The sequence below is a fragment of the Hippoglossus hippoglossus genome, chromosome 3 (genome assembly GCF_009819705.1).
Source record: "Hippoglossus hippoglossus isolate fHipHip1 chromosome 3, fHipHip1.pri, whole genome shotgun sequence".
NCBI classification, from domain to species: domain Eukaryota; kingdom Metazoa; phylum Chordata; class Actinopteri; order Pleuronectiformes; family Pleuronectidae; genus Hippoglossus; species Hippoglossus hippoglossus.
In genome coordinates, this window is record NC_047153.1 from 5,774,373 (window position 1) to 5,796,523 (window position 22,151).

The window sequence follows — 22,151 nt, forward strand, 5'->3', positions numbered from 1 at the left end:
TTAATTAATGTGGTTTGAAAATATCAACATATAGATCTATTGGTGGGATCAGACTATAAATGATTACCCTTGTAATGGAGCCGCAAAAGCAAACAATTTTGAAAAAAATCGAATTTAAACGAGGAACTTATAATTAATTTATGTTTGAATTCAAGTCACGTAAACAGCTTCCTCATCGCTCGGCACAGATCTGTGACTTTTCACGTGCAGCCTCAGCTTCTTTCATCTCTTCAGTCGACTTCACATGATGCGATTCATTTTAAATCTGTTTCCTTTGCACCTTTTTTTGTCTTTATTGATGCACCAACTGTTCCCACCTCAGCAAAGTGAAACAACTTTTTGTGATATGTTTATTTTCACATTTCTGACATTTCATTTCAGGTTTTTTTGTTTTTATGTCCATATTGATAATGACAACGTCACCTGGGACGCCTCGCTGTGTCCTGACAGAAATACTTCAGACTCTTGATGTCTTCTCTTTCCACAGCAAGTGTTTGTGATGCCAACCCACCAGTGGGCGTGCGGCAGAGCAAAAGAGGCCTTTCTGTCTTATTTCATGTCGGCGAGCTTGTAACTATTTGAACATCATCTTCAGGAGGCGTCAGGAGCCTGGTACCGGATTAATCACACCCACAGAGTCCTTCGTCCCAGCAGAGAGAAGATGAATGGCTCCACGTCGTCTACACTCATTCATATAACTGGGTTTAAAATCGATTGTGGCGTCAGGTGGAAAAGTGAAGTCATACCTGCAACACCTTCCCAATCACATGGACTGTATACAAAAGACTACAAGGTATAACCGGTCATCACTATAGGACAAGATCACATGTTTTCGTTCATCTCACATCGACACCAGCGTCAGCCTTGATCGTCAAACGCTCTTAAATCTCGTCGTCTTATCTTCGTTCCCGACGTTTTCCTGCTGTGTTCCCGGCTCACTCGGACATTCTCTGGAGTTTTTAACAACTCAGCGGAGTGTCCGAAGAATCTGACCCGGACATTTGTGTTCTTACATACAGCCCGTCCGGATAATTTCAGGAGATTATCCGGAGTTCAGTGCATGTCTGAAAGCATTTTGGGAGATTGACACAATAACTATAAAGAGAATATTCTGTCTATATATTTAAGAGTTAGAAATCCAACTCTTCGGAATTTCCATATTGGGATTTAGCTCTGTCTCCATCTGTCATCATAGATATCAAAGAGTTTTACAGCAGCCTTTAAGTCCTACATGGCGATATGGGCAGGTGATACAAAGGAACAGCGATGTCTGCCGTCTAAAGGTTACGAGGAGCATGCTAATGAGACTCTTCAAAGACTAAAGACAACTCATGGCAGTAAAACTTTATATGACACGTTCTCAAAAGACGTTTGAAGGACGGTGTCCTGAAGTGGCTCAGAGGAGTCGGTCAAGCTGGAAGAAGGACAAGATCAATTCATGGTTTCCATGTCTGCAAGGTGTGACTTGTATCATCTGGTCAAGCGTGCGCGCAGAGTAAACTTTACGTTTTCAAACCTTGGGCCTTTTCTTGTTAAGCAGTTGCACACACTTATCTTTCTGAATGTTTCTTCATGTTGCTCAGACGAGTACAGCAAACAAAGGAGCGCTTTCTCTTGATGTCATGAGGTCGTTATAATGTTTTCTAAACGCGTGTGTGTGGAACGCGTCTACGCCTACGCCCGATTGTAGTATGAACAGAAGCGCGTCTGTCCGAGGGCGAGCGGAAAGCATGAATTGACCTTCACGGGGGGAGAATTAGCCAATAATCTGTATTTGTATGAGTCTACCACAGCATGGTTTCATGTTGCACTCGTTTCGAATCATCTGCATTATCCGTCACTCAGGATGAAACCCGGCTTTCTGTTATTGGGAACACAGACGGCGTGAGAGAGAGAAAACAAGAAGAAAGAACAAGTGGAAGCATCGCGATGATCCCCACTGTCGGTGAGTCACCGCGTCTGCAACTGGTAGCTCTGACACATCTTCATAAACTTTCATCTCATGCCTGCAGCTGTGGTGTTACCACTTTGAAGGCCCTGCTAGCGCTGCGCACCAAAGACCAATTAGACACTCTTTTCAGATTCCTCTCCCCCTTCCCCCCCTCGCACTCCACAACGCACCCATTTTATAATTGACAGCGACTCCTCTATCTCTTGTAAAGCCTGAGAGGGACAGGAGACTCTCAAAGAGAAAGTTCCGCTGCTATTCTTTCTAATTGTCGATGTCGTATTCAAATCAAAAGGACGGCCTCAGTGATGTGTTCGCCACACAATCCGTCCCCGCTCCTGGAGGCAGGGGGGCAGGGGGGTCCACTTCAATATCTCAAAGACCTCCCTGGTTGTTCGGGGGGGGGGAGGGGGCTTGCTAATTACAAACAGAGACACCTGAGGGGGGGGTCAGGTACACACACCGGGTAGTGTTTTGTAATTAATACAAGGTAGATTAATAAGTACCTTTTTACTCAGCTCCCCCTGGAGGTCAGAGTTAATCATGGACAATTCCATAGGTGTTACAGGCATTTAACTTCAAATGTGCTGCTGCGCTTAGAGCTGGATGTTGGAGCGTCTAATGATATTCAAGCTCATACCACACCGGAGCCTCGCGGTTACCAGCGTGATGACCTTACATTTAATTTCACTCAAGGCAGGAATCCCATTCCAGGGCGAGATTTAGATGAACGAGCCCCATTTCAACTCTTTTCTCTTGACCCCACATGCTGCAGAGTTATTATTCCACAGGAGCGATACACAGGGGTTAGGTAAACAAAGTGCTTCCTTAATTGGTGAGAATCAAACTTCCCATGTCCGATGCAATTCTCTGCTGAGGGATTTGAGCCGCTGTGCCCGAGCTAATGAGAGCCAGAGGAGTGAGAGCACAGGCGCTGTGACACTTTCTCCTGCCTCTTAATTTGTGAACTTCCCCCTCAGCTGGCAAACCTGCAGCCTCCGTCTCCCAGCTGAAGTGGCTCTGTTGGCACATCCAGGTTCTCCCCCCGGGGCTCTCTGGGTAGCGGTGGCAGAATAGCATTAACACCTCGGGGTGCAGGGGCCAGGACTAAGAGGTGAGCTTCTGGAGGCCAGAGGCAGCGGGTACAAAGGAGCAAACATTACGGGTCTGTGTTGCTTTTCAGAAGCAAGGAATGTGTGGGAGCCGGGGAACGCTGCACACAGCGGTGGATGACTTCAGAGTAACTACAGGCAAATGTGATGGGGAAGGGGAGTTTTGAAAAGAAATCTATAAAAGCACAACTTACCGGCTTTCTGCAGGTTTCAACCAGTTCAATTTAAGACTTTTTAAGACCACAATGAATGAAATTGAACACCTATCACAGATATGACAGATATCAGGAAATATCGTAGTCTAAGAATTATTTACAATTGTTTGCCTTTTTAACTTGTAAGGCACCTTGTAACTATAAAGGTGCTTTATAAATAAAGTTTACCATTATGAAGATTATTATTTTATGGCCTGAGATACAGACTATTATTTTTAGACTTGTAAGGTCCCGCAAAAATTCTTATGTACTCATTTAGGAAAATCTCTAAGGGTAAAACAGATGAAATCGTTATGATACACAGTGCTCCATTTAATGTCCGTACCTTTCTTGCAGCAGCTTGTCTCCAAGCATCCAGCGGACGTTGGGCGCAGGGAAACCAGAGACCACGCAGGGCAGCAGCACGCTGTTGCCCACCACCTTGATCACAGCCGCAGGCTGCACCAGGAACTCCGGCTTCCGCTCGTCTTCAGTTTCTTAGATGGGAGTAAAAAAAAAAAGTGTGAGGGTTACGGCTGAGGTTAAGGTCGGGGAGAGTAAACGAAGCGGAGCAGCAAGCTCCAGGAGTCATCTATCTTAAGAACTTCAAAAGGAAGTCACGTCTGAGGGGCGGCCGCTGCTGACACCGAGAGCGAGAACGTTCAGATGAGTAATGTCCACACTGACGTCTCAGACAGCTGAAGTCTCAGCTCTTTAGGGGTTCAACCAAATGTCGAGTAAAGTCCTGCGATTACCAGGGAATGTGTGACCCCAGAATATACACAGCAAAGGAACTGTAATAATTCCATAAAGCTTAACACTGGATTCAAACTGAAGACAGATATGTAATTGTTTTCTCAGTTTCATTACTCAGGGTCTCTTTCCAAAGTTACTGCATTTTCAAGCTGATCTGTGGCGACTTCGAATAAATCAAACAACTAATTCCATTTACATTTGGTAGCATCCAAACAAACATACATCCATCTGTATCGCTCCAGCCTTTTGTCACGACACAAAGAGACAATCACCCCCACTGGGCTCTCGTTGGTCTGATTTATGGCCCCTAACATCTATTCTGAGGACCGAACTAAATATGAATTTAGATTTACTGCACAAGATTATTCCTTTTATAGCTTAGAAGCTCAAATATGACTGAACTGTAATCAAGGACATAGAAATGCTAATAACCGAGTCCAACAAATCTGAACCCGTTGCAGTAAATATCAGTTTTTGGGCTTGAATTCTAACACTGACCTTTATTCTAAATAATCAACTCCTTCTCGGACATAACCTGGTTTTCTCGACTCACCTGGTAGAACCTGGAGCTGGGCCTCGTCGCTGGTCTTGGACGACCCCACGTTTTCCACCAGACAGCGGTAGAGGCCAGCGTCGGCCTCCGAGGCGTTGTTGATCACGAGGGCTCCGCTCGGCAGCAGGAGCAACCGGGTGCTCAGCTCCAGCGGCTGGCGGTCTTTCTCCCACCGAGTGAAGGGCACCAGATCGGAGTTGACCTCGCACGCCATCACCTGACTGTCCCCCAGACGCACAGTGGACGGCGCTGGCTGGCTGGCGAACCTGGGCATCCCTGAAAGACAAAGACACGAGGAGGGTGTAAATCTAAAAGCTCTCAATATGCAGTGACCTGTACAGAAGACAGTGAGACTATGTCCATTTCAAACTGGAGCACCGAGGACAACTGATGCTATTTCAGAGGCAAAGAGAGGCTTCAACGAAATAGTAATTTAATTCAGTTCATTTTTTTTTCGGTTTCCAGCTCCGTTGAGTGAAGGTAACGAATAAATATAAATTATTCATGATGATTATTTTTGAAAGCATCCTCACTTTACTTTTAGTGCCTCAAACATTTGCACATCACTGTTTGCCTGTGCACCAGTCGAGGGTTTGGCCACATGTGATAACAGCCAATGATGTGTGAGTGAGCTGTCAATCAAACCAAACCCACTCAGGTCTGATGAAGCAGAAAAGTCAAGGTTTTTGTGAATTGATAATAAATAAAAAACATTTTTTTCATATTACTTTGCTGCTTTAGTGAAGACTATTTAAACTCAAGATTTTAACAAGAGCCCGACCGATTTTTGCGGGATGATGCCGATCCCAAAATTTGTGATACTGAAATATTTATATTAAGAAAATTATTGCACTTCCTGTGGAGTCGTTATTAAACTCCAAATATATAAATAATTACATTTCTGCATTGCTTATTTTGTAAAAATAAAAGTTGGACGTGAAGGCATCAACAGATATGATTTTGAGAAAGACTGCCACCACCCCTGACCTCCTGCACACAAAAACCCTGAAACACACACACAGACACACAACTAACCGCACACGTCGGTGTATCACAATCACTCATCCTCGCTGGTGGATGTTAATTTGCTTCGCGGAGCAGGAGATACACAGCACTAATTAAAAAAAGGCAGAATCCACAGGCTGTTTGTGCATCTGTACCCCGACTTTCATCTCCACGCAAAATAATTATTTCCTGTGTTTGAAGCCACTGATGTAAAACCAACGCTCGCGTTGAGTTAGGAAAAAAAAAATCGAACAGTCGGGCTTCAATCCCCCCCGAAAAAGGTACAGTGTGGAATCTGCAAATGTTAGTGTCGGGGTTTATTAGTGAAAAGGGAGGAGTTGTTTTTAAAAAGTCAGACGGCCACTCAATCCATCGTCAGTAAAAAGAATATCATGCTGTGTTATTGCCATGGAGGGCCTCTCGAGTTTCTGGGCTGATTGTGGTCGTCTCCTTGGTAATGTGTGTGTGTCTGTGTGTGTCTGTGTGTGTGTGTCTGTGAGAGAGAGAGAGAGAGAGAGAGACAGAAATAAATGGATAACAAGATGTGTGACTAAGTTGAAAGAGGTCTTCTGGCTTTGTGGCTTTGCCTTTATCTGTTTGTGAATGCATCTTTGCCGCCTGTAGCCGTGCTCTCACACAGGAAGTGATGCTGAGGAGTCGCTGAGTGATTATTTGGCATCTCTGGCCGCTCCCCTCCAATCCCCTGCCAGGAGCGGCTCCGGGGTGAATCACACTTTAAGATAAGGGCCCCAGCAGCTCCACACTCCGCTCTCTCTCGGCCACAGCTTCTCTCAGTTCATCTCAGCACAATGGTGCAGCTAAGATGCCGGTGCAGATATTACTGATTATCAAAGCTGCCAATCATCCGGTGTATAATGATGGGATGGTTAAAAAAAATAAGCCTCAGCTGAATCATTTAGATTAGAGTAACTGAAGCTCTGCACTGAATCAAACACCTTTCATGATTGGCAGGTGCGGAGCGCGGTGAGCAATCAGTCCGACCAACGTCCGAGGGGAATTCTGGGATGTTTATCAGGTTTTCAGTGAAAATTCAGCTTATCAAGAAATAAAAAAAAGATTAAAACATACATTTAATTGCTGGTTGTGCAGCTGTAGTCACGGGATGCAGTGGCAGTTACTGTAATAATTAAATCTCTGAATCTGAGTTTCAAATTCATTGACACAGAAAATTGAAAGATAATATAGATGGTTGTTTAAACAGATCACTTTAAATGATTTTAGTTAAGTTCTATAATTTCCATTTGATTCACAAAAGGCAGTAGAAGTGTTTGACATCACTACAGTGAGTGAATAACTGTTAATTGTTTAAGTGTCTCTCAGCTTCAGTGAATTTGTCCTTTGCGTCCTTTTTATTTTGCTTGACTTATGGTTTGTGTGCTAAAGAGCGACACATTAATAAACTGTATTCAGTTCGTTAAGTGGCCGCTACAGTGCAGCTGATGAATGATGTTGAATAAACGGTCAAAACACAAACATATTTTACACAAGATCCCACTGAAGAGTTCACACCTCACATATCTTAAACATACAACATGTAACTTCAGCCACTAGGGGTCTATCAATCAAAGCAATAGACCAAACTTGATGAAGTTGTGAAGCAGCGTGGGATCATGGGGGATGTTGTCTTCACCACCGCTGCAGATGAAAACCTGCCTGACGCCACTCAGGTGCAATTCATGTTCACGGAGGAGGTCGTGCATTGAAATTGTATTAATGTTACGCAGCAAACTGCAATTACGAGAATCCAATACAAACAGTGGACGGAATAAAATAGCAGACTAGCTAACTAACTTCTCCTTCGTCCTATGTTGAATAACCAGAAAATATCTGAGTTTGAACATTGTCGGAAACATTTTGGATGATGTAAGTGCACAGGTCAACAAAATGTATTTTACCGTTGAATTGTTGCATATTATATCTTTAATAATCACAATTAACACTTGTTGTACCTTCAGAGATCAAACAACTGACGGCTGATATCCACAATGTGCTCGAGACAAACTAAAGTCACAGCCTGGCTTTAACTCAAAGTGCAGACACTGCTCTCTACACCAGAACAGAAATCCTTCGTCCCGTGGAGCGATGACATTTCCGAAGATGAGGTTGAGGCCTCGAGGTTAATGCCTAAAAGCTGGAGATACACCCACAGCTTTGTTTAATGGCTTGAGACTTGACATTTGGCCCCAGAGAGGACACAGGAGAGAAACCTGAACTTCATCTGCAGACAGGAGAGGAATTACGCCTCCAGAAAAACCGAACCTTTGCAGAGAGGACAGAGAATATAGTCTCCTCACATCCTCGGATTCCTGACTCACGCTACATCTATACGACTACGCTTTGGGTTGAAAAAGGCATTTTTGATCTAAATGATCCCTGACCTGTATCGCCTGACCATTCACGTACACTGGAGACAACTATAAAAAGGAAGGCATGTGTTTGCCAGCGTTCAGAGGAATTGCTGGAATAATAGCTTGTCTCCTACACATGTGAGCAGTTGTGTCATTGTAAATTGCAGAATTTAACTGTATAACAGCTGCTAGCAAAGACAACAGGGTCAGCAACACGTGTATCTGATTATCTCTGGTAGCTGAGACTAATGCCGGTTGTTTTTTTGAAGTGACGGATGAGAGCAGGCTACGTCGTGAACGAAAAGACCCAATTGAGTGTCCAATATCTGCCCGTCCAGACTAGAACGCAGCCCCGGAGATTTCAAACTAAAACAGGGTCAGGAGCTTTTCAAGGCTTCTCTGTTATATAAGCTGTTAAACTCCAAAGTAGTTTGGATGCCTGTAGTAATATTGTTATTTTGCTAATGTTTTCAGTTACACACGGCTTCTATTGAACTTCCGTCCGTCCTGGGAGAGGGATCCTCACGTGACTCTTTCCCGACTCTTGTTGAGGGTTAAGAACAGAGAATGTCACACCTTGTTAGACCCTATGAGACAAATTGTGATTTGGAAATTTGGGCTATACAAATTAAATTTGATTGATTGATTGACGTATCCATAGCAGAGTTGATGCGTTTCCAAAGGAAAACTTGGTCACGTGATGTAGCCTCAGTCTGTGTGAATGAGCGTTGATCACGTGACCTACGACCTGGCCTTTGCTTATAACGGGTGTTAATGAAGTGGCCGCTTTGCTTTATGATGCCTCTAACATGTGTGTGTGTGTGTTATGTGCACCGGCTAAAGTGAGCACAAGTACATTAAGTGTGAGTGAAGGCATGAGTCTGTAGACGGGAGGCGGGTGAGTGTCGATTGTAACCCCATCGATTCCAATTAATCCCAGTTCTCCATTTAAAATCGACTGGGCGGGAGCTTCATTTTCCACCTCCTTGCTCAGCAGCCATCTATTGAACAGAGGGAAGTGCTGCACTGCCAATCCCAGCTCCTATTAGCACAGTGTGATGAGGCCAAGTGACTCCAGTAGAGCAACGAGGCCTCAGTGGTCAGAACAGGAGAACTGACAGAGTTTTGCTCTAATGGAAAACCTTTTCTTTGTTCCTCTCCAGCAGCAGAAAATAACAGTCAAATGTGACCCTGCTGAACTAATGTGCCTCCAAACAGCATTTTCCTCGAAAACAAAGCACTTAACCCAGTGGTGGCAGCGAGATTCCTCCTTTGTGAGCTACGCTTGGTGAGAATCACCAAACCTTACATCATCTGCTCAGCGTTGCCAGCGGAGCTTATAATCATATGAATGCTAATGAATGAATGTGTCCATCAATGGTTGGAGATTAGCACAGAGGAGTTGTGCTGCAGAGAGCGACAAACAGGAGCGACGACTGTAGACCCCACACGCGCGCGCACACACACACACACACACACACACACACACACACACACACACACACACACACACACACACACACACACACACACACACACACACACACACAGACACACACACTCAAATCGCACAGTTGGGTTCCTACTATTCTTAATTAAAATCAGGTATAGAATAACAATGAGCAGCTTAATAGAATATGCAGAAGGCTTTAAGGATCTCCCTCCAGATTCAGCGGAATTAGTAAGTGACTGTGGTATGGCTGCCGCTCACGTCGGATCAGAAACACAACTGAGCTCTACGTTACATATTTTTAAGCAGCGTCAGTTTAAGTAATTAAGATAAAAAAAAGATTTAAGTGGTTTACAGTTTGGAGCGGCCCAGACAGCCACATGTGTTCCTCCGTCTTGGCTCTGGCCGGAGAGAGCTGTGTTTGGACTGGAAACATGAAGTAACTCATTTTCCACGGTGAGAATTTGGAACGAAAAGGGATAAAGAATCATGTTAAAATGGGACACGGCTCATATTTTCCAAGTCGCTGAAACAACCATTGGAACTGTTTATACCAGAGGACACAAGAGCTAAAGACTGAACCCATCATCCGTACGAGGCGTTTACGTCACAGTTTGACCTTTAATTATTTACTAACTTTTATCACAGAAATATAAATGAAAAGACATTATTTCACTAATGAGGGGAAATGAAAAGGGCACATTTTCCAGAATACTGTCATACAATTAAATTCAGGTCAACTTCTATTTATACGTTTGATAAAAAGAGCGACAGTCAAGAGCTCGATTCACAAATATCTCCGAATCAACCACTTGCACACAAAGAAAAGGATAGAACATTTTATTTTGGCGCCGTGATGCTCAGAGAGAAAATATTTTTGAGCATTTCTCAAATCCACAAATATTTATGCCTGCAGCTGATGGGAAGGATCATTTCTAAACACTTACAAACTCTGTCACCCAAACACTTTGCCCAATTTTAATAAGAGAGACAGAAACAAACAAACAAACAAAACACGATTATGCCGGATGAGCGATTATGGGACATTGGCTAAATAACGCATTTTTACAACTTATTAAGCTCTGAACCCTTTTTTGTTTTCTTTCACTAGACTGGAACTTCCGTCATTTGAGGAGTTTACAACCTAAAAACCTAAATAAAAAACCAAAACAACATAATGACCTGTAAATCTGGGACTGGATAATATGGCCAAAAATTATATTGAGCACATAAACAATGGCGACAGTTAAAAAATAATGCCTGACGGAGATCTCTGTTACGCTGAAAGGCTATTTTTAATTTTCTGTAAACTGCCAGTGCAGCGTTTGCAAAAATCTCGACACTGTCCTCCACCCGGTTAGTTTTGGAGCCAGTCGAAGAGCGGAGGCTTTTCTCTGGACCTGACATTAGCGATCATGGACAGCTCCTCCACACCGGAAGGAAGAACTATATCACAACAATCCCCGTTTCTACACTGATAACACAATCAGTCGACCGGAGTGCAACACGGCCACAAGTGGGACTCTCCCCTCTTATCACGATATCATTTCCACTATTTCTCCTTATCTCAATTCAACAGGTTCCTGCCCATTCTCTCGGGATTACTGAGTCATTCTGGGAAATGTGAGAAATCAATACCTGAAACCAAAGCGGCGAGTCTGATTGCAGGGAAGTGGGCACGGGGAAAAAGTAAATTAAAGCCCTTCGTGTCAGAATAAATCAGAGTTCGCACTGACAGCTACAAATTGATATTTACTAGTGTATGACCATGCAGCCAAAGGGAGAGGAGCCTTTTCTTTAAGGCAAATATAATCACACCCTCCCAAGCTGCACCTTTCCTCTCAACACACTTGTCCCTTATCAACAGGTCTATTACAGTTTTGCAGGCGGCGCAGCACAAAAAAAGACGGAACAATCGCGGTCCTATTGTTGGTGCATTTATACACAATACGAGACGGAGCCAAATCAAGCGCGCTGAGCCAAAAAAAGAGATCCAGAGGAAATCCAATCAATGGCAACGAGAATCTGAGAAGCTGCGCGAATTCAGGGGAGTGACAGAGTAATCAAACAATCAAAAAGACAAGACAATAACGTCTATTACACGTGCTGGCTTTGAGTAGTACGTGCTCAGGCAGAGTCTAAAAGCAGAAAATCCCACAGTATAATATGTGCTTTGCTTTCTTCAGCTCAGTGCCTCTTTGTGCTGGTGTCTCCACGTTAAGGCCCCGCTGCAGAAAGTGATAATTAATTCCCTAATTGAAGGTTCCACAGCTTCAGGGGGGAGAACTTCTAAGGGCTTCGTCTATTACAGCAAATCAAGCTCCTCAGCCGACACACACACGATGACATTCTTAGAGTGAGAGAGGGAAGTATTCTGCACTTTGAGACTATTTCAAATGTGCAATTTAAACAACAGAGATCTCCGAACACAAAGGGAAACTCTTGACGGACACGTTTATTATTACCTGTACAATCTAATGCAGTCCAATACAGTCACACTGAAATACGTGCTGCCTTTCTAAAGCCTTTAATTCTGCCAGAGCTGCTTATTCAGTTCATTCATGTAAACAGCAGCGGGTGGAAAAACTCTCTCAGTATAACTCAATGCAATCCAACACCCGAGAGTCGAGTTGACCAGAGTTTAATCAAGACTTCTTGACACCGTCAACAAAAGCTGAACATTAGAAGCTTTCCACAGGCGCCATGTCTAAACAGAGCGCTTGCATTGGATTGCCTCAACTCAAATGTATCAAGGCATCTCGCACCTTGTTCTGTTGGGACCTACACTTCCAACGCGCAGATCGTGAGGGTTTCTGTGTGATGTTTGTTCTCCTGAATTGTTCTCGTGTTATGCATCAAATTTCAGAGTTTCTGGAATGATGAGATCATAATAACGCCAGTGGGCCGATTCCCTCCGGGCTCCCGAAAACACAAAAGCACCACCAGGCGCAAAATGTTCTGAGGGTTTGGTGCAACAAAATAAAAACTACAATGTGGTTATTAATATATTAATGAATGTGTATGAAAGCCTGTGTGCAAGAGCGCCTGCCACTGAAGCTAATGTCCAATTATAAAGCATAAAAATACATCTGCTTACATTTGCTCTTTTGCTCTGGATTGCGAAACCTTCTCCAACACTCATTCTCTCCAAACAACACAAACACACAACTTTGTGTTATCACTCTTCATAAGGCACTTCAGGGTTCATGGTACACAAGGAAAATAATCTTCTCTCTTCTAATGGTGACACTCGGAGGAGGCTGTGCATGAAAAACCACAGCATGAATTCTTAATGTGCTACGTGAGGAGGGATTTTTATGAATATGAGATGTGGTCAAAATGAGGCTGATTTAACTATTTTTACAAGGGAAAGCTTTAATGTTTAATTGAATTAATTAACAAAGTTTGTATGAACTGATGGAGAAAGATATAATGGATCAAACAATCCGCAGGATGAACCGGGAGGAAAGGAAAACACCGAGTACTGCTCACTTCCATGGGTTTTTGTGCTGTTAACTAAATTATATGAAATACTTTAATGCTGGTTTTAATATCACATTCATCACCAAATTTTATAAAACATCTACATCTGATTTCCAAATCCACAGCTGCTTCTGCCCACACACAGACACACGCACCATTTGAAACGCTGGCTGAGACGGGTCCCTGTGCCGGCGGTTCGAAACCACCGTGCTCCTCAGACACGGTTTCTTTAGCCCCGGCTCTCTCAGCACAGGTCGCCTCTGCCGATGGGTTCGAACGGCTCGGGACGGCCGTGGTCTCGGCCTCAGACATTTCTGTTGCATAAGTGTTTGTTCTGCCCCTGGAGTCATCACTCACAGCTAGACAACCTTGATAACTTATCTTTAGCCGCTAATTGGTATGTCGTGGGCGTGAGAGAGCGAGCGAGAGCGAGAGCGAGAGCGAGAGAGAGAGAGAGAGCGAGAGAGTGTGTGTGTGTGTGTGTGTGTGTGTGTGTGTGTGTGTGTGTGTGTGTGTGGAGACACTTCAGCCAAAACTTAGGCGTGAAGTTACACTTTAAAGGCGAGACCAGTGAGGGAAACAGAAATTGTATAAGTCCCGTCAGTGTCGGAAATTGATGTCTGCTGATAATTCCTCGGTCACGCCAGAGCAGAACGGCAACAGCAACCTTCATCCTGTCGTGGGGGGGGGTGGCGGCAGGTGGGAGGTCTCGTAAGATTGACAAGAATGAAAACAGGATTAATTAATGGCTGCGTGCAGGAATCTAATAAAGAAGTCATTGAGGGACTCCGCGGTGTACGAGGCCTGACAAGCCTGATGTATGAGAGAAATGATGAAACGCACAGTCGGGCTGCATCATCGCGACATATTTGTCTCTCGCACCAAACAGGTCGGGGGCGACGGGGAGTGACTGCCGTGAAAATAGTTCGGCATTCATCGTGTTGAAATTAAAGGATTTCACAATGACACCACTTTACAACCGGGCTAAAAATACAACGGCTTACTCCAATAACCCAAAACTGAAAGTCTATGATACGTGTAAGCAGAACAATGACGACCACAGGAGCATATACACACACACACACACACACACACACACACACACACACACACACACACACACACACACACACACACACACACACACACACACACACACACACACACACACACACACACACACTCCCCCCCCCCCTCACACACACACACTCAGAGAGAGGCTTGTGTTGTGTATACACATCAGAGGGACAGACAGAAGATGGATGGGTGGTGTTCCACAGGAGTCGGCCTCAGACAGCGGCTCTCATTTTATCTGCCGGGCTGTAAAAATGACTCTCCGGTGCGGCAGACGACAGAAAGCATATTCTGACCTCGTAACCAGCCAGCGCCTGAAGAGACTACTGTAAACCCCTGAGAAGACAGCTAGTGCCCACCCCCCCCCTGTGGATGACAGACCGGCCTCTTGTTAAATTTCCAATATGACAACCCCTCAACACGAGGACGGCAGCAGGCGGTTGGTAAAATAATACACGCGGTTTCACGGCTGAAAACAAAGATGCAAACAGAAGCTTATTGGGGCAGCAGAAGTGTAGTTAAGACTTTGATTCAGAGCCAGCAGACACCTTTAAGTGTGTTAAACTGAATCTGCAGGGCTTAACATCTCTGATATCTCTCGGCCGAGGGGAGCGATATTTTAACGGCTAAACCACTAAACCACTCTGGGTGCAGAGCAGATGTTGTGCGGAGAAGGCCCTTCTCGTTTATGACGATGAGCGGACGGGCCCCGGGGTGCAGCTGCTGCTCGGAGAACAACCAAGTCAACTCCGCCTTATTACTAAATTTCTCATTCTCCACACAAGCGATTTGTCGGCTTGATTTTACGACCGATGCGCTCAGCAAAAATAGGCAATAAAACATGCAATTAAAAAGACAATGAGTGAAAAGCTTGAAAAGGAATATGAGGAACCAGCCTCTCTATCATGCGCGGTGCTGGTGTGACAAGTTGCCTTTTTGATTGCCGCATTTCTTTTCTTCTTGCATATGCCAGCGAGGACGGGGGAAAAAAAACAAAACACATCAATCTACAATGAAGTCGCACACTAACAACTATGTCGAGATGGGAAGTGACACGTCGGGATGAGCCTGCTGGCACTCTGACAGCTCCTGATTGCCTGTTGTGGGACCAGACGAATGGAGGGAGACTACAAGGAGGCTCAGGGATGCTGACGGATGGAGACGGATGCTGACGGACACATGACAGGGACGGGGCCAGTTGCTATGGGAATGACTACCAAGATTTCCTTTTTTATAAAAAAACAAGTTATTGTATCGGTGAATCATGACACCGTTTATGTGTCAAGTCATGTTTAGTAGTAAAATGCATCATGGAGATTCAGTGTTGCTGGGTACGAGGAGCAATCATTATTATTAGGAGTAGGCGATGTGGATAATATCACCAGTATCTAATGTATATTATTGTATTTTAAACACACACTTACATATTATAATTATTGTTGTACAAAAACATGTATACATACATATACGTGTTCTCAAATACATACATACACACACACATACTATATACACGTGCATAAATACATGTTTGTGTGTATAGTATACAGCTACATGTACAGTGTGCGTATGTATACATACATATATACAGATATAAATACATATATGCATACATATATACACATATATATATATACGTATATGCAACTACAATCATCCCTTAACATTAAAAGGAGTCAATGGATTCCATTCATTTTAAGGAAATTGGTGATTTTCTGTGTGATCATCTTTTCTCCATCTACTCAGACAAAACTGTCAATAGTCGTTACAGGCCAGTCGCCCAGAAGCCACGCCCACACAGCAGGGGGTCATCCATCAGACTTCGAAGTGTCACTGCAAAATAAAATAGCTTTTTTTCCCGAATTGAGGATGAAAGACAAAAGTGATGATTAATATCGTTCTCAAATGAATCTAATAAACCATTTGGTTCCAATCACGGCTTGCCAGAGGTTGAGGTGAAGTCAAAAGTAGGTCAAGAAGCCCAGTGCTGCTCTGTGGACCATGAAAAGACAGAGAAATTTAAGAGTGACCAAAAACAAGCAACTGATTATCAAATAAATAGAGGCAGAGTAATTGTGTGTCAATGGACTAATTGTTTTAGCTCCACTGGAATGAAGCTGTGTTCCCTCCCTAGCTGCAGTTAGTTTGGGAGGATGTGACTGTGTTGAATTGAATTCTTGTTCGAAGGTATCACATGTCTCCTCTGCTTCCCATGTTCACAGTCAGACCTCCAGCCAAGCTCACACCCACAGCATGGAGGGGAAGAGGGCCCCTTTTCATTACAGGTAATAGCTGTAGTTGAAACAATACTGATTGCATTAGGGCCCTTAATCATGTTAAGGTGTCTTATTTTATCACGGGGAATTTAGCTCATTCTTGGCCAATTTCGAGGCTAACATTCTGCAGAGGTCGTTGCCATGGGAGACTGAGGCTGCTGCTATTACCCGAGCTCAGATAAATGCGTTGGCATTACTGCGACCATACATCCCTCCGCTCCTGCCGTCTCACCTCCCCCTAGTTTTTCCCTCGCTCCCTTATCAGCCAGACGAGGGGGGGAGGAGGAGGAGGAGGAGAGGTGAGAGGTGAGCGAGGAGAGGCTCCGCAGAGCAGCTTCCAATGTCAGGGGAGTCACCCGCGGGATTACGAAGGACGTGTCAATCAAACCCGACACACAGGTGCCACAAAGAGGAGCTGTCGCTGGCTCGTCCTCACGTCTGTCGTCAACTGCTTGTTTCATTAAGGCCCCCCCAGCAACGCCGCCCCCCCCATGCACTGGAATGAAGGGCCCCTCCACCCTCCACCAACTCAACAGGCCATCCAGATAAAGGAGCCGAACACCCCCCCCCCCCCGGTCCTGCTGTTGATGGACACACAGATATGAGGTGAAGGAATAACCTCTCCCCGTTTACGTCTCTCCGTCATTCCACCGCTACTTACAATTTCCCAGCTTTCCTCTCGGCTATTGCACTCTCTTCTCATTCCGTGCATTACTCTCGGAGTTGCACTCAATCAGTCTCCACACATTCCTGCCACCCCTCCCCTTTTCCTCTCCATCTTCCCACCACACATTTCAGTGGGAGCTCTATTGTTTGCTGGAGAGGGGGCATGCTGCTGCTGGTTCTTATCTGGGGCGGTCGGCAGCACATCTGCAGATGCTATCGGTGGCTCCTGTTGCTCTGTTTAAGCTCCAGCCCTGTGAGTGCAGCTCGCAGGGAAATGAGATGGATGGAGGATGGGGCCGGGGAGAAAATTGAGCATTCTCCTCAGCAGACATGATGGAGTGAGAGGAAGTGAGGAGACAACGGAGGGAGGAGGGACCTGTGGAAGGCGGCGTGGACGAGGAAACTAGGACCTCAGCAGCACAGCGCTCACTTTGAATTGTCTCTTCTTACCAAACATTGAAATTAAGAAGAATATCTATTGTATTTCTTAAAGGCTGACCTGTAGTTTATCACCACAGCACAGTGATGAAGGAGCGCACCATACCTCACAGCGTTCTCCGCTTTCCCATTGATCTATGAGAGCTAAATGCAAACGTGTCAAACACAACTCACGAGCGCCGAGCAGACTTACTCTTCGGCACTCCTCAGTACTTATCTTTAAAACTGCGTGGGCGTCTGCTTCAAATTATACTGCAGTGAAGCTGAGGTAGAACAAAAACCATTTCCTGCATCAGTGGCTTTAGAAGTGAGCTGTGTTTAAAGAGGATTGTTAGCATACACATTTGCACATCACTTCACTGAAGCAGTTTGTGACACATATGGTGACGAATCTGTAGCTGCTATCGGGGAAATACTCTTATCAATATGGGTTTTGTGGTGTTGTTTTCTGCCCGATGGGTTCACACGTGTCTGTTTGGTGGATTGTTTGTGTTTATTAGGTTTTTATGTCAGCAGTAGCAGCAATTTGTAGCAGAGTTGGTGGAGGGACGTGACCTGCAAACCCTTTAAATCTAGTAGCGGATCTGATTAAAGGTGCAGATCCAGGAGATTATTTATGAATTTTCCTGAATATTGCAAGATTTTTTCACCATTCCCATCAGTTTCTCAGGAAATAAGGTTTAAATCTTCGTGTGAGAAAACCCAAATACTCCGGACTTTCACACAAATTCTGAATTCCATAGCAAAATATTATGTTTATGTGCAAATAACAAGGTTTTGAATTATGGCTCAACATGACAGGTCCACGACAGGTTTATGTGCAATGCAGAGAATGACAGATGTTTAGAGTTCTTTCAAATCTGCGCTGAAACTTTAAATTAAAGAGAAAACATTGCAGAGGAGAATGGAGAGGTGTAAAAAAAAAAAGAAAAACATATGTCTAGTCCAGATTGAGCACTTGCTTTTTGGTTGGATAACTATATGTTTGTACCCTTGTCAATCTGTGGAGGTTTTTCCATATTTGAGTGAACATCTTTCTGAAATGCTCCAGTGAACGATAACAGGCCAAGCAGAGCCATTAGTCTCTCCAAGTAAACATAAAACAGTTCATTCACCATATTCAAGTCAGGTAAGATGCTGAGTGTAATGCAGACTGAACAAAACTCAATAACGTATATATGGTGAATAGGCTGCAGGAGGGCAAGATATGAATATGAATGCAGTGTGCAGCATTTAAACGCTCAGTGGCCGGAATCTCTACACACCACTGATGGCTGGACTGTTTATTTATCGTCTTTAATCACATTTTCATATTGAAATTGATTCGTTTGCTGAGGGCAAATGTGCAGCGGTCGCTTGCCTCCAAAGACAGAGGACAACGGCGCGGAGGTATTGAAACGATCATATCAGGAATAGTGAGGAAGACAAACTAACAATGAAGGCAATCTAATCAATCACTCAAGCCTAATGGAAAAGGATGCGGCGGATCTCGAGCACACCTGGATGGTCTGACAGCGTGGCATTAGCAATTAGTCCTGTCCATCTGCGGCGCATTGCCTTCAAACGGAGCAGATGCTATGCCGAACGCCTCCTAACAAAATCAAACTAGCCTAATTATGTATGTGTGGGCATTTGTGTGCCAGCACGCCGTGTTGTCCAACATGGAGTGAAAAAAAAAGTAAGATAATACTCGTCTGCCTCGTGTAATCCCTGTTTCACTGATACAAAACTGCATATCTCCATTCCTTCAGCAGAAAGGTGCACGATTCCCCCTTGCCTCGAGAAAGATTTAATACATGTATCCCTTACATCAAAGACAAATGCTTTGATGCGATGGCTGGAGCCAAGCGTGCTTTGCGATCGCTGGCTGCAAGTATAACGAGAACTGAAACCTGAATGTTAAAATGCTGCGCTGATGTGCAGGGAAGCTGAAAGGTTGAGGTAGACGGAGGATAAAAGAAAACGTGTTGGCAGTGTTTAGAATAAAAGACATGCTGCTGTGGGGCTGTTATGGCTCTTCCACCACCGTGCATGTGTGTGTGCATGTGTGTGAATAAACAATAGGGGAGATGCTTATCACTGACCTTGGAGCACAAGTTATTGTACAGCTTGGAAGAACGTGCACACACACAGCATCATTCTCCAATACGGCAGAATGCAGGATGCAGTCAGTTGAACAAAAGGCAATTCCATAATACCACACATCAACAGTAACAGCGGGGAGCCTCTACTCCAACACTGCAAGCCTTTATTTTTTTAATCATCAATCAACCCTCATCAGACTCAACTCAGCAAGTCAAATGAAACCATGCATGTTCACGTGCACACTCACACATACATGCAAACCGCGGGTCTGACACCTCCACAGCGTGCATCCACCAATCAAAACGTCGTCACGGCGCTCGCAACGGTGTGGAGAGGGGAAGTCTGAACACCCTCCCCGGGGCCCTCACACACAGAGTTCAGGGCAGCCGAGTCAAAGGAGGCTCCGCACACACATACGCTCGTGAACACTTTATCGCACCCTCCGTTTTTCACACTTCACTCTTGCTCACACAAGCATGGCCTGCATCGCACATGTCATGCCCCTGCACATAAAGAGAGCCTGTGTTCAAGCAGGCCTGAACAGGCTCCAGCAGCTCCCCAAACAGGCTTCATTCCAGATGAAGAACACGTATGGCGCCCCATTCTTTTACCAGCTTTTATTTTCCATCTCTGAAATGCATAGCAACACTTGGCAAACACCACCCCCATCCATCCCGCACCCTTAAAACCCCCGTCTGTCCTCTCACGGCTGCTCTGAGTGACACCGAGTGTGGAATACACACGGTCTGTCTAATTAAACGCAACAAAATAAATGCAAATGACCTTTCCATTTGGTATTGTTGAGGGGAAATGCGGACATTCCTGTGACAAAACCCTTCGTTTGCTCTTAAAGAATACTATTAACGAATCTACCATAATTGAGGGAAACATGGTAATGGGGGAAAAAAGACCAAAAAGCATTTTGGAGAAAGTGAAATGACCCAGTCAGCTGGAAGAGAGAGCGTGATGTATGAACTAAGTGGAAGTGTAGAGAAATGCTTTTCAAGGTGTCACCCCTCACACCTTGAGCGTGCCCCATTCTGTGCGAGCCCACCTCTCGCTGCCATCGTATTACAATGCGTCTGTGGAAACCTGCTCAGATGGTGCGAAAATGTCAATCCATAAATAAAGTGAAGCATGAAACACAGAGCTGCTCACCAGCTGAGCACTTTGCACTGTTTCTTCAGTACACTCCGTCTGCGCCCATGGCAGGGGGAGCTTTCCTCCAGCGCAGAATATGCAATGAAACCCTCACGGTTGCACCATATTCCTGCTTCCTCCGCACAAGCCAAGAGGAGTAAAATATGCATTTCAAACATATTTTATTTACATCCTAAGAAGCAGAATGAAATGCTTTTTTTCTGTCACCCTGGAATCACACACTTTACCCACAAAATAAAGCATCTTTCACAGAGTATCCCATAAAGAATTATGATATTCTCGTCATCATCTGGAGACGGTGCTTCAGGACTGAGCTGAAAACTGCGGGGCTCATGAGAACATCGATATCAGACTGATTTTCTCTGAAGCTTTTCTCTCTAAAAATCCTTTCAAAGAACAGGAGTCAAGTGGCCTTGAATATCAACAGCCAACTCGAGGTGGACCGTGTCAATCTGGCATAAAAAAAAGAACTTGATCCATTTTTTTGCTGCCCACTCGTTGTGTCTGATGAATACAGAGGTGCATTTGAAAAGATATCCCTCCGGCACGGGGAGCCATAAAAAAAAAAGAAAAAAAGAAACCTGTGGGAGTCAACTCTCTTTCAGGATTCAAAAGGCCTATGAAGCCCAATTTTGCTTTGAAATATGGGGAAATTCTTTATTGAAAACCCCAAACTGCCTCACTCGGACGGGTACTGGGAGATGAAAGGGCGACGTGGATGAGCACACTGGTCCGTAACAGCGCAGTTTTACTATCTGCACGAGCACCAGGACAGAGACGTGGACAGTGAATGTCAATTTTAGATTAGATTAGATTCAACTTTATTGTCATTGCACAGAGTACAAGTACTGAGACAACGAAATGCAGTTTAGCATCTAACCAGAAGTGCAAAAAAAGCAGTAAAAGTGCAGAGTATGTGCATATGTAAACTGGAATATGTAAATAAATAAGATATGTACAGTAAGAAATAGATATGGAATATGAACAGTATTGATACAAGACTAGCAGCAATAGAAGTAGGTAGTGTAGATATGATAAGTGTATATAAAGTGCAGGTGTAAGTATAAGTGGTGGTAGTAAGTGAGATAAAAATGAGAAATGAAGTGAATGAGGTAGTAGTAATATTATATACAGATGATATAATTACGATGAATACACTATGAGCAAGATAAGTATATAAATAGATATAAATATGAATACACTATAGGTGGGATAATACAGTAGTAAAAAAATAACAGTCTGAGGGAGGGGGATGGTAAACAAAGTTTGTCTTGCCTCTTTTTTTATGCAGATTGAAAGAAACTGCAAGAGCAATGGATTGTCTGCAAGAAAAACCTCTCAGGTAGTAAAACCTCCCGACACGAAGCAGCTATTTTTTGAATTAAGTGTGAACCCTGCACTGCACATGCACCATGAGAGGACTACATAAAGACAGCATACGCCTCACCTCCTCAGGCTAAGACTGACTAATGCAGTTTGGTTTGTGGTACAGAGAATCATCCGTTTCCCAGTTGACATTATAAGATTGAACGTTTCCCGTGGAAATGCACCAACAAAGACAAAACTAAATTGGCAAATGCTCGT

At 44.3% G+C, this 22,151-nt stretch overlaps 1 protein-coding gene across 13 annotated transcripts in view; it reads right to left on the reverse strand.

Annotated features, from left to right (window-relative positions):
* The window catches only part of neo1a (neogenin 1a), a 163,913-nt gene that overhangs the window by 72,915 nt on the left and 68,847 nt on the right, over window positions 1-22,151 (reverse strand). For all 13 annotated transcript variants that reach the window (XM_034575788.1, XM_034575769.1, XM_034575743.1 and 10 more), the window contains exons 3-4: window positions 4,564-4,839; window positions 3,601-3,751 (exon numbers count right to left, since the gene is read on the reverse strand). In XM_034575788.1, the coding sequence (XP_034431679.1) occupies window positions 3,601-3,751; window positions 4,564-4,839 (427 nt within the window). The remainder of the gene's footprint in view (window positions 1-3,600; window positions 3,752-4,563; window positions 4,840-22,151) is intronic.